Here is a 13,978-nt window from a genome sequence, read left to right on the forward strand (position 1 = left end):
CCCTACACCCGCGTTGAGAGACCCAGAAGAAGCTCCTGGCTCCTGGCTTCAGATCAGCGCAGCTCTGGCCGTTGCAGCCAATTGGGGAGTGAACCAGTGGATGGAAGACCCCCCTCTCTTTGCCTCTCCTCTCTCTGTGTAACTCTGACTTTCAAATAAATAAATAAATCTTTAAAAAAATATATTTGGAAACTAAAAAGAAGAAACCCTTGGTTGACATGGGAATTGTAACATTTTTTAACAGAATGATACCAACAATATTAAATACAAACGTGAGGGATGCAGCTACTGTGGTAATTGAAGGGGAGCTCACTAGTTTACACAGATTATCAGTAAATTTAAAAGTTTGTAATAAATGAGGTAGGCATTCAACTAAAGCAGTTGGGAAAGAAAAGTCAAGTCTGTTAGAAAGATGAACAGTAAGAAAAATCACAGAAATCACTGAACGAGACAAAATAATAGAGAAGAATGAAATACCTAGTGAATAAAATAAGGAAAATTCATGCAAAAAAAACAAGAGAACTCACCACTTCTTTTCAAAAACAGTACTAGAATTCCCAGCCACTGCCATTAGGCAAGAGAAAGAAATTAAAGCCAGCCTAAACATGATTTTAAAAAAAGGAGTGGATCTGTCTCTATTTTCTGATATGATAACCCGATCTTACATAGAAAACCCTAAAGATTGTCAGGAAAAAAAAAAAAAAAACTATTGGAACTGATCTACAAATTCAATAAAGCAGCAGGATATAGAACCAACATCCAAAAATCAGTAGTTTTTCTATAAATGAATAAAAACTATCTGAAAAAGGAAAACAAGAAAACAACCCCATTTACAATAATAACAAAATTACCTAGGTGCAAATTTAACCAAGATCTATATACAAAGAACAATAAAGCACTGATGAAAGAAACTGAAGATAACACAAATGGAAAGATATTTCAGTATCTATTTATTGGAAGAATTAATGTGAACATGTCCAAAATAACTAAAACAATGTAGAGTCTGCAGTTCAGGGAAAGACAAGCACTGGAAATCTAAATGCAGAGCTCCTAAGGATTTTCAGCTACCAGTTTGAATGAGCTGTACCACAGAGTGCAATGGAGACAAAAGCAAGAGAAGAGAGCTGAGGACTCAGCCTAGAAGAATACAATGTTACAAAGGCTGAAAATCTCCTGAGAAAGCAGCAGAAGACCAAAGTAAGAGTGAGGTGTACCAAAAGCAAAAAGGAATATACTTTAAGAAGATGGAAATATTCAACTTACAAATAATGTTAAGATTTTATTCTTGTCTGTCAAATAAAGTCTAAAAACTACAAGACATCAAAGCTGAATACACACTGATAGGTTATAATGTTCTCTATGAAAGCTCAAAAAGTTTCTGGAGGGTCTGGTGCAGTGGTATAGTAGGTTTAACGCCCTGGGCTTCAATGCCAACAATCTCATATGGGTGCCAGTTCGAGACCAGGCTGTTCCAGTTCCGATCCAGCTCTCTGTTATGGCCTGGGAAAGCAGTACAAGATGGTCCAAGTCCTTGGGCCCTGCACCCACTTGGGAGACCCAGAAGATGCTCCTGGCTTCGACTGGCGCAGCTCCGGGCCGTTGCGGCCAACTGGGTAGTGAACCATCAGATGGAAGACATCTCTCTCTCTCTCTGCAACTCTGACTTTCAAATAAATAAATACATCTTTAAAAAAAAAAAAAAGTTTGTGGAGACAGCAGACATATATACTCCTAGCAGTTAAGATGGGCCATACACGCCTGGTCTCTCCATAAATGGGGTTCAATTCCCAGTTCTAACACCTGACTCCAACTTCCTGCTAATACAGATCCTGGACAGAGTTAGTGCTGATGGCTCAAATAATTCCTTGCCAGCCACAGACTGTTTTCCTAGTGCCAGCTTTGAATACAGCCCAACCCCAGGCTCTTTCAAAGATAACCACTCAGTGTCAATGCTGTGGTGTAGCAGATAAAGCTGCTGCCTACAGTGCCGGCATCCCATACAGGCGCCAATTTGAGTCCTGGCTGCTCCACTTCTGATCCAGCTCTCTGCTATGGCCTGAGAAAGCAGTGGAAGATGGCCAAGTCCCTTGGGCCCCTGTACCCACCGTGGGAGACCTGGAAGAGGCTCCTGGCTTCAGATCGATGTTCCAGCTATTGCGGCCAGTTGGGGAGTGAACCAGCAGGTGAAAGACCTCTCTCTTTCTCTGCCTCGCCTCTCTCTGTGTAACTCTGACTTTCCAATAAATAAATAAATCTTTTAAAAAAGAAGAGATGGTCAGCGCTGTGGCTCAACAGGCTAATCCTCCGCCTAGCGGCGCCGGCACACCGGGTAATAGTCCCGGTCAGGGTGCCGGATTCTGTCCCGGTTGCCACTCTTTCCAGGCCCAGCTCTCTGCTGTGGCCAGGCAGTGCAGTGGAGGATGGGCCCAAAATGCTTGGGCCCTGCACCCCATGGGAGACCAGGAGAAGCAACTGGCTCCTGCCTTCGGAACAGCGCGGTGCACCGGCCGCAGCACGCCATCCGCGGCGGCCATTGTAGGGTGAACAAACGGCAAAAGGAAGACCTTTCTCTCTGTCTCTCTCACTGTCCACTCTGCCTGTCAAAAAGTAAAAAAAAAAAAAAAAAAAAAAAAGAAGAAGAAGAAGACGATGCTCTCGTGACACCTGCAGCCCCTGTCAGAGGCTCCAGGTCCATCTCTGCTTCAGATCCAGCTTCCTGCTAATGCACACCCTAGGAGGTAGCAGGTGATGATTCAAGAACTTAGGTCCCCTGCAACCACACTGGATTCTTGGATACAGGTCCAGGTTGCTGGTTTTCACCCTGGCCCAGATCCAGCTGTTGTGGGCAGGGCATTTGGGGAGTAAAGGTTGATGAAATATCTCTGTTTCTGTCTTTTTTGGTATTTCTGTCTTACAAATAAAATGAAAAATAAATATTTTTCCTGCAAAATTGTTTTAAATGCAGGGCCAGTGCTGTGGTATAGGAGGTTAATCCTCCACCTGTGGCGCCAGCATCCCATATGGGCACCGATTCAAGTCCTGGCTACTTCACTTCCGGTCCAGCTCCCTGCTAATGTTCCTGGGAAAACAAAGGAAGATGGCCCAAGTGCTTGGGACCCCTGCACCCTAGGTGGGAAACATAGAAGAAGCTCCTGGTTCTTGGCTTCTGCCTGGCCCAGCCCTGGCCATTTTGAATATTTGGAGGGAACCACTGGATGGAAGCTCTCTTCTCTTTCTCTCTTTCTCCCTCTCTCTCTGCTTCTCAAATAAATAAATCTTCTTTTATTTTTATTTTTTGACAGGCAGAGTGGACAGTAGAGGGAGACAGAGAGAAAGGTCTTCCTTTTTGCCGTTGGTTCACCCTCCAATGGCCGCAGCAGTAGGGCGCGCTGCTGCCGGCGCACCGCGCTATTCTGATGGCAGGAGCCAGGTGCTTCTCCTGGTCTCCCATGGGGTGCAGGGCCCAAGGACTTGGGCCATCCTCCACTGCACTCCCGGGCCCACAGCAGAGAGCTGGCCTGGAAGAGGGGCAACCGGGACAGGATCAGTGCCCCCGACCGGGACTAGAACCTCGTGTGCCGGCGCCACAAGGTGGAGGATTAGCCTACTGAGCCGCGGCGCCGGCCTAATAAATCTTCTTTTAAAAATTTTTAAAGCATGGTTTTTCATAACACATATTTTCCCTTAACATTCCAGTGATCTCAGGACATTTCTTTTCTTAAACAATGTAGAGGAGATATGGAACAAAGAATATAAACATAAGTTTATAAGAAACAGCATACTGGTAACAATTCTATATTGGTATGAGACAACCAAGCCAAGCCCACAAATTACACTGCACTAACTACATGCAAAAGTATCAGCCTCAAATTTAAAGCACCAAATTATAATATTCCATATATAATATTACATATAGATATATAACAATTCCATCATATTCCCTGAATTTTCTCTGCATTCAATTCACTGCCCTTTTTCCTGTCCTTAATCTGTATTGCGCTGCATTTATTCTCTGACCTGATTTTGGCTTCTACACCAACAGAGACCAGGGAGTTTGCAGATTCCTCGGACACAGGTCGTTGAAGAGCTGTGAGTGGCTGCTTGCTGTTATCCACTTCTGCTTCAGCATCCTCTTCTGCAGGACTGTTCTTTGATTTCTGCTAAATAGTGAGCAAGAGAACCCAGTTATTTCTGTGCTTATACGAATCACTGGTGAGTCTACCTATAACACATACATTATAGAGAAAAAGGAATCAGACAACAAATGCTAACACTTCACTCCAAAGGAAAAGATTGTGTGTTATTAGTGGCACTGTTTATGCTTATTCTTTACTGCAAAATGATAATCGAAATAATATAACAGACTTTTCTTTGTGCCCCAAATTAGAATTGACTCAAAAGTTCCATCCTAGTAATAACTATTAAGTATCTTATTTTGAAGATTTATAGCAACTGATATATAGAACAAATGCATGGGAGTCTTCAAAAAGTTCACAGAAAATATGTTACGAAAAATTATGCATGAGTTTGAATTGGGGGGGAAGGACACCAAAATAAATCTGTTCTCACTTGTTATATTTGAAAATCATGTAGTTTGCAGTATTAATAAGGGTACAATACCAGTTTTGAAACGGGCCAGTATCAGAACAACATGAATTCTTCTGACATTGAAACAAAATCAAACATCAAATTCATAGTGAAGCTTGGGTGGAACAACAGGGGAGAACACTGATGCTTTACAAAAAGTTTACAGGGAGAATAAGACTCCTCCCTAAAGAAATCACCAGTTTACAAATAGGTAACTCATTCTAAGAAGGGATGAGAGGTTGTTGAAGATGAAGCCTGGGAGCAGGCATTTGGTTTTGCCCTTGGAGACCAACTGAGATACCAAAAAACTCCATCAAGGGCCTAGGACCCATTGTCAGCTCCACTGCCAATTCTAGGTTCCTGCTATTGCACACCCTGGGAAGCAGCATCTGATGGCTGCAGTAATTCTGCCCTGTCATTCATGAGGAGGATCTGGATGGAGTTCTGGTTCCCATTGTTCACCAGGCCTATCCTTGGTTGATGCAGAAATTTCAGGAGTGAATCAGTAAAAGGGGCACTGGTTCTGTCTCTCAAGTAAAATAAGTTTAAAATTTTCTTGGAAAAATGAAGCCTGCAGCAGAACAGCCACATCAATTTGAACTGAAAATCTTGTTTGTGCCCAAATTGAAGAGGACCAATGGCAAACAGAAACAATAGCCAACATCACTGACATCTCAATTGGTTTAAAATACACAATCACGACTGAAAATTAAAGCTGAACAAACTTAAAACTGCTGGACCCAGTTCTGTGATTTTTCAAACTGGAATCAAGATCATGAAACATTTCTTTGAAAAGCTATAACAGAGACCATTTATGGCTTTACCAGAACAATTCCGAAGACAAAGCACAATCAAAGCAATGGCTACTAAGAGGTAGAAGTGGTCCCGTCAAAGCTAAAGAAGACCACTCAACAGCAAAGGTCATAGCCACATTGTTTTGGAATTCTCAAGGCATTTTGCTTGTTGACTTTCTGAAATGTAAAAGAACAATAACATCTGCTTATTATGAGTTTTTTTTTTTAGAAAGATAACCAAAATTTTAGCAGAAAAACACCCAAGAAAGCTTCACCAGAGTCCTCAACCGCAACAACAGCAAGGCTGTTTGTTTTGCAAGGGTTTCCACAGAAAATCATTAGAGATCCACCTTCCATCCTGACTCACCACCTTGTGACCTTCTTCACTAATCTTAAAAATCCTTAGAATGGGGGCCGGCACTGTGGCGTAGCAGGTAAAGCTGCCGTCTGCAGTGCCAGCATCCCAGATGAGTGCCGGTTTCGAGACCCTCCACTTCCAATCCAGTTCTCTGCTATGGCCTGGGAAAGCAGTGGAGGATGGCCCAAGTCCTTGGGCCCCTGCACCCACATGGGAGGACCCAGAAAGAAGCTCCTGGCTCCTGGCTCTAGATCAGTGCAGCTCTGGCCGTTGTGGCCAATTGGGGAGTGAACCAGCGGATGAAAGAACCCCCCCTTTTCTCTGCCCCTCCCTCCCTCCCCCCCTTCTCTCTCTGTAACTCTTTCAATAAATAAGTCTTTAAAAAAACTTAGAATGGCACCCATTTTTTCTCCAGTTAATAATTTGAAAAAAGACTACTGACAAGGTTAAATTCCCAAACTCTGAATTGTTTTTGGGATAGATGAATGGCTACTATTGTCACTTACAACAACGTACTTTTTGAGAGATTTATTTATTTATTTGAAACGTAGAGTAACAGGGTGGTGGAGAGGGAGGGCAAAGGGAGAGGAGATACCTTCCATCCACTGGTTTCCATTTATGAAATGCCTGCAACAGCAGGAGCTGGGGCTAGTTCCAAGCCAGGGAGCCAGAAACTCCATCCGGATCCCACACGGGCGTCAGAGACCCAAATACTAGAGTCATCACCTGCTGCCTCCCAGACATATTAGCAGGAAGTTGGATGGGAAGCACAGGAGCCCAAACCTGAACCAGCACACGGATACAAGATGGTGGCAACACAAGCAGTAGCTTAGGCACACTTAGCTACTTACTGTGTCACAACGCTAGCCCCAAGTGTACATTACCTTAAAAACTGCATAATGGTCTGGCGCTGTGGCGTAGCATGTAAAGCCACCACCTGCAGTGCCAGCATTCCCATATGGGTGCCTGTTCAAGTCCCGGCTGCTCCACTTCTGATCCAGCTCTCTGCTACAGCCTGGGAAAGCAGTGGAAGATGCTTTTTTTTTTTTTTTAATTGCATAAGGCACCAAAGTTGAGTGTGGCAGGTAAAAGCTGACACCTGCAATGATGGCATCCCATATGGGCACTACTTCATGACCCAGCTGCTTCATTTCTAATCCGGCTCTCTGCTAATGGCCTAGGAAAGGCAGCAGATAATAGCCTAGTTATCCAGGCCCCTGCTACCCATGGGGAAGACCTGGATGAAGTGCTTACTCCTGGCTTTAGCCTGGCCAAGCCCTGACTACTGCAACAGCCATCTAGGTACTGAACCAGTGGATGGAAGATCTCTCTCTCTCTCTCTCTCTGTGTGTGTGTGTGTGTGTGTGTCTCATCCTAATTCTTTCTAAATAAAGAAATCAATCTAAAAAAAAAAAAATTTGGATTTCAAAATTTTTGTGCCAACATAAACTTTTAATTTCGTTTTTCCACAAACTATTTGAATTCCTTTCTCTACACTTTCCCAGGAGAAATTTAACTGCTGATAATTTTTAAACACCACTATTCCTAAAATCATTCTCCTTTTCTAATAAAAATGACATATCCACTCTTTCATATTTTATTACTAGATTAAAAAGACATTACACCCGGGCCAGTGCTGTGGCACTGTGGCACAGTAGGCTAAGCCTCTGCCTGTGGTGCCAGTATCCCATATGGGTGCCAGTTTGCAACCCAGCTGCTCCTCTTCCCATTGAATTCTCTGCTTAGGGGCCCAGGAAAGCAGCGAAAGATGGCTCAAGTGCTTAGGCCCCTAGGCACCTGCATGGGAGACCCAGGGAAAGCTCCTGGCTCCTGTCTTCGAATCGGCTCAGCTTTGGCCCACTGTGTCCATTTGGAGAGTTAAGTAGGAGATTGGAAGACACTTCTCTCTCTCTCTCTAACTCTACCCTCTCAAAGAAATAAATTAAAATGTTAAAAAAAATTTTACACCTCCACAAGTGGTCCTGATACAATTCCAACACTTAGTGGGAATCTTCTTTTCTAACTTGAGAGTTATACTGAACCTTTTCATTAACCCATTGGAAAAAACAAAAATATTGAAGTCCTGAAGCTCCTCCCTTCCACCATGAAACTTCACAAAATGACAGAATGGAGTGACTGAACTCTATCATCGTCCCCTCAACTGAACTTTGTTAATATGCACTCATATTACTGTGACAATTATTCTCAACAACACTATCAATGGCAACAGAACAAACAATCCAGAGACCATTAACAGGACTTCTACCACCCTAATATTTCTGTTCACACCAGGACCACCTCTCCCTTGGTGAAATGTTCTTCCATCTTTTATATGCATGTAGACATAGATCAATACAGTGTTAGAGTTATAATGGATAAATATGCAGACTTTTGGAGTCATAAAGATCTTATTTTCAAGTATCAGTTCTCCATCTACTAACCACCCAATAATATGTAAAGGTCATCTCTCTTTTACTCATCTATAAAATGAGAAAACTACCATGTATCTCATGAGATTGCCACTGAAGACCTAAATGGTGTAGTAAATAAGTAGACAGATACAAAGAATATATGACCAGAAATGACTGCAACTTTTGCATCACCTAAAAGGAAACTATTTTGTTCTAGATTAAGTTATGCTCCCCATTTCCTACAGACTGGAATGGACATGACAGCCACCTAGATAGAATGATGCCTATGAAGACAACACTCCAGGGAATAGCAGAAGGAAAATACAGAAGAAACCTGGGTCAATAAACAACCAAGTGGAACAAAGATACCTTATCAGCCTATACCTTGTAACAAAAAAAACAGTATATGAGAGAAAAATTAATTAGCTTTATTGAAGCCACTAGTGTGTTATGCAGGCTCTGTCACAGTAGTTTAACACATACATTAATTAGCATAGAAAACTGGTAACAGGAGGGGGAAATTGCCATAATAAAATTGTAAACTAAGTTGTATGGTCATCAGGTTATGATATACTGATACTGGAGCTTGAAGATCAATTGACTCAATTTATATAGAATCAAAATACTTGACATAACTGTGACTTGCAATAATTCAGAAAGCAAACTGTGCCTACAGACGGTGTAACTCTAAGGAAGTATCGGGGAAAAGCCAGATATGCTTGGTATTTTTATAACCGATGACAGAAAAGAATACAGTTCTGCTAGAAAGGTACTCTCTGCCTGCCTATTATGTAGTACTATGAAATGAACATATATTAAAAAAATTTATGTAAGCATTTTTTTCAAAGTACTATTAAATGAACATATATAAAAATATTTTTATGTAAGCATTTCATTTCTACTCAAAAAGGCCTTGAACAGATATAGGATATACCTTTTTCTGTAACATTCTTAATGCGAGTAATAAAAAAAGGGTAAGAGTTTGAACTAAGAAATGAGAAATGAAAAGGAGGAATGAGGCTGGCGCCGTGGCTTAACAGGCTAATCCTCCGCCTTGCGGCGCCAGCACACCAGGTTCTAGTCCCGGTTGGGGCACCGGATTCTATCCCGGTTGCCCCTCTTCCAGGCCAGCTCTCTGCTATGGCCCGGGAAGGCAGTGGAGGGATGGCCGAAGTCCTTGGGCTCTGCACCCGCATGGGAGACCAGGAGAAGCACCTGGCTCCTGATCAGCGAGATGCGCTGGCCGCAGCGGCCATTGGAGGGTGAACCAATGGCAAAAAGGAAGACCTTTCTCTCTGTCTCTCTCTCCCACTGTCCACTCTGCCTGTAAAAAAAATAAAAAAAAATAAAAAAAATAAAAAAATAAAAAAAAAAAAAAAAAAGGAGGAATGAGAACAGTGCCTCTCAGACGCTTACAATGAGCCAAGCACGTGCTGTTACATTCCCCCAGGAAACACTCTTCTTCCAAGTGCCCGCTCTGCTCCTCTCCCCACCCGCAAACCATGTTCCCTCCTATAGGTTTTGGCCTGTCTGCTGCTCCCATTTATTACCTACCACTTATGACCACCAATTAAAAAAAAAGTCCTTCCCCAAGAAAATTATTCAACAGTCCGAAGTTTTTCCTTATTTTTGTCCCTCTTAAAAAAGAAAAGATTAACTAGGGCCAGTGTCACAGCATAGTGGATAACATCTGTTCATCTGTTCCACTTTTTTTTTATGAGTCTTTTTTTTTTTTTTAAACATTTTATTTATTTGAAGGAAGAGTTACAGAAAATGGGGGGGGGGGGGGGGGAGTCATCCATCCACTAGTTCACTCCCTAAATGGCCACAATGGCCAGAGCTGGGCCAATCGGAAACCAGGAGCCAGAAAGCCAGAAGCCTCTTCCAGGTCTCCCATGTGGTGCAGGGGCCCAAACACTTGGGGAGTTTTTATGCTGCTTTTCCCAGGCCATCAGCAGGGAGCTGTATCAGAAGTGGAACAGGGACCAGCACTATGGCACAGTGAGTTAACACCCTGGCCTGAAACACCGGCATTCCATATGGGTGCCGGTTCTAGTCCCAGCTGCTCCTCTTCCGAACCAGCTCTCTGTTATGGCCTGGGGAAGCAATAGAATATGCCCAAATCCTTGGGCCCCCTGCACCCATGCGGGAAACCTGGAAGAAGCCTCTGGCTCCTGGCTTCGGATCATCGCAGCTCCGGCCGTTGCAGCCATTCTGGGGAGTGAAAGCAGCGGAAGACCTCTGTCTCTGTCTCTACCTCTCTCTGCAACTCTGTCTTTCAAATAAATAAAATAATTCTTTTTTTTTTAAAGATTTATTTATTTACTTGAAAGTCAGAGTTACACAGAGAGAGAGAGAGGTCTTCCATCCGATGGTTCACTCCCCATTTGGCTGGCAACGGCTGGAACTACGCTGATCTGAAGCCAGGAGCCAGGATTTTTTCCGGGTCTCCTGTGCAGGTGCAGGGGCCCAAGGACTTGGGGCCATCTTCTACTGCTTTCCCAGGCCACAGCAGAGAGGTGGATTGGAAGAGGATCAGCCGGGACTAGAACTGGCGCCCATATGGGATGCCGGCCAGGGCGTTAACCCACTGTGCCACAGCCCCGGCCCCAATAAAAATAATTCTTTTAAAAAAAAAAAAAAAAGTGGAGCAGACCACTTCCGCTCTAGCGAGCAGACCACTTCCGCTCTAGCCCTCTGCTATGGCCTGGATCAGAAGTGGAGCAGACCACTTCCAATCTAGCCCTCTGCTATGGCCTGGGAAAAGCAGCAGTAAGACTGCCCAAGTGTTTGGGCCCCTGCACCTACGTGGGAGATCCAGAAGAGGCTCCTGGCTCCTGGCTTTGGATTGGCCCAGCTCTGGCCATTGCAGCCATTTAGGGAGTGAACTAGCAGATCAAAAATTTCTCTCTCTCTTTCTGCCCCCCACACTGCTGTAACTCCTTAAAAATAAATACATCTTTTTAAAAAATAAAACACTAATTAATGTTTCTGACAGGAGCCAAGGGCCAGGAAACTCCACCCTGATTTCCTACTTTGCTGACAGGGGCCTAAATACTTGGGCTATCCACTGCTGCCCTCCTAGGTGCATTAGCAGGAAGCTGGATCAGAAGCAGAGAGCTGTGACTCAAACCTGCATTCTAATATGAGATCCCAGCAACACAAGCAGTGGCTTAACCTGCTGCACCACGACGACGGCCCCTTCCCTCCATCTACATCTGTCTGTTTCTTTCTCTCTCAATCAGTCAGTAGAATAAGGCAAAGGAACAGTGAAGCAAACCTTAATGGTAAGGTGGTAAGTTCCATATATACAACCTCATGAAAGTAAGTTTCCTACATTTCGGGGGGAGGGGGGGAGCAGATCCTGACTACAGTACATTTTGTTTGTGTAGTGTGTGTGAGTGCATGATCTACTTACTGACTGATCTGAGATATAGGATCAGGTTCCTGATCCACAAAGAATGATAATAAGGCAGGTTGAAACTTCATCCTATTCTCTTTTCTTCTTTAGCTACTACTTCTACTGGCTCTATGACTCTAACCTAAATCTGCTAAACAAACAGTAGGGATTATGAGTTTGGGTTTTATTTTTTGTTTAGAGTTTGTTGTTTTGATTTTTTTCATCTTCAACTAAAAAATGGCATCTTAGGACTGCTTCCTTTGGAGCAGTAGTTTCAGCTACAAAACAGAAACAAAAGCGGGTATCCCTGTGTAAGGGTAACCCATGTTTAACTGTTATTCTTTATTTGGTAAAATAAGTAAGTAAGATATTGCATTATCTGCCAAAGAGATGCTCTAGATGAAATGACCGTGAACTCTGTGGTAAGTACAGGGAGCAGTCCTGATGTCAGTGGTTGTTTACTAAAAATGCACAAACACAAGCCGACGCTTTGCCAAAGGAAGAAGTCAGCCATTCACCAACAGAACAGTCCAGGCACTGCAACTTGGCCACTTAGCAGAGTTTTTGTCTTTCATGAGGTTCTATTCATTCAAACTGATTGTGGTCCAAAACTGTGGAAACTGGAGCAGATAAATTTGACATTTAAAAAACTTCAGTATGATATTTACCAGTGAATCTTTTCCCCTTCCTTTGAATCTGAGCTGAAACAGTGGCAATGTTACCGGGTCATAAAATGCTCGAAAGCCAGAAAGGTGGAGGCCACTCCAACCACAGGTATAGGAAGAAGGGTGCAGTTTTTTATCCTTAGTCACTCCCTGTAACAAATCTCTAACCACTAGGTGGCACATGTGCAGCGCTAACTGCACTACTGAAGAACCTAATCACATTTAAGAAAGTTTCTACCCAGGAAGAGAATCACATATATGTCAAGATATCATCTTTGGGGAAACAAAAGATGAAGTACATCTGACCTCTACCCTTACATAATTGCACTATTATTCTCTTTTAAACCTTTAATTTTCCACTTCCTATGGTTATTTAATCCTAAAGACTTCAATGCCATGAGAAGCTTAAATGAATAATAAAAGCTGTTTGCTGCCTTAAAATCTGCATCCCTAGCTCAGTTATTTGCCTCAATGTGATCTTGCCAACTTAACTCATCTCAATTTCAGCTTCCATATCACTTACAAGATAATATCTCCAACTATAAAACTGTCTTTAGGATCAAAAAAGATTACAGATAAAGAGCATTTAATCTTATGCCTTAAGTAAGTATAGGTATGTGTTTCTTGTTCTGGTTATTTCTATCTACATTCACATAATATTCTACATTTTTACTTGCCCATCTTATCCAGATATCTAGCTTTTCATGCCAAGCCCCAAATTATTAAAATATATTGCAGGAAGTAATGGAGCACCAGCTCAAGTCCAGGGTGCTCTTCTTCTGATCTAGTCTCTGCTATTGCAAGGGAAAACAGCGGAAGATGGCCCAAGTCCTTGGGCCCTTGTACCCACATGGGAGACTCTGAAGAAGCTCCTGGCTCCTGGATTCAGATCGGCGCAACTCAGGCTGTTGTGGTCATCTGGGGAGTGAACCAGTGGATGAAGGAACTCTCTCTCTCTCCCCCTCACTCTAACTCTGCCTCTCTGTAACTCTTCCTGAGGCCAGCACTGTGGTATAGCGGGTAATGACACCACCTACAACAGTGGTGTCCCATGTGAGGGCCAGTTCAAGTCCCAGCTGCTCCACTTCCAACCCAGCTTCTTACTACTGTGCCTGGGAAAGCAGTGGAGGATGGCCCAAGTCCTTGGGCCCCTGCACCCGCATGAGAGACCCAGAAGAAGCTCCTGGCTCCTGGCTTCAGATTGGCACAGCTCCAGCCATTTCGGGCATCTGGGGAGTGAACCACCAGATGAAGACCTCTCTTTGCCTCTCTAACTCTGACTTCCAAATAAATAATCTTGAATGAATGAATGAATCAATCAATCAATCAATCAATAAAGTGTGCCTAATTGTTTTCTCTCAGATCTTCACTTTTAAAAAAAGACCAATATCTGATATACTGGCTGCATTTAAAAGAAGAGGAAACTAGAGTCTGAAAGTTAAACATGCTCAAGATCACAAAGCTAACAGGGGAAAAAACAGGGATTCAAAGTCAGGTTTGTTTAACTCTAATGTCTGTATATGCCTCTTCATACTTCACACTCACTGCCTGACATATTATACGACAACAGCAAACAAGTTTTTATCAATAAATCAATCTTAAAGAGAAGTTTTACAAGAACATGTTATGGGCCGGCGCCATGGCTCAATAGGCTAATCTTCTACCTTGTGGCGCCGGCACACCGGGTTCTAGTCCCGGTTGGGGCACCGGATTCTGCCCCTGTTGCCCCTCTTCCAGGCCAGCTCTCTGCTATGGCCCAGGAG

General features: G+C 43.3%; 1 protein-coding gene across 1 annotated transcript in view; it reads right to left on the reverse strand.

The window, feature by feature from the left end:
* KMT2C (lysine methyltransferase 2C) overlaps positions 1-13,978 on the reverse strand; it is a 288,648-nt gene that overhangs the window by 186,280 nt on the left and 88,390 nt on the right. The window contains 2 exon segments of the mRNA XM_062192886.1: positions 4,018-4,139; positions 4,141-4,157. Coding sequence (XP_062048870.1) covers positions 4,018-4,139; positions 4,141-4,157 — 139 coding nt within the window.

This window comes from Lepus europaeus, chromosome 5, assembly GCF_033115175.1.
Source record: "Lepus europaeus isolate LE1 chromosome 5, mLepTim1.pri, whole genome shotgun sequence".
In the NCBI taxonomy this organism is placed as follows: domain Eukaryota; kingdom Metazoa; phylum Chordata; class Mammalia; order Lagomorpha; family Leporidae; genus Lepus; species Lepus europaeus.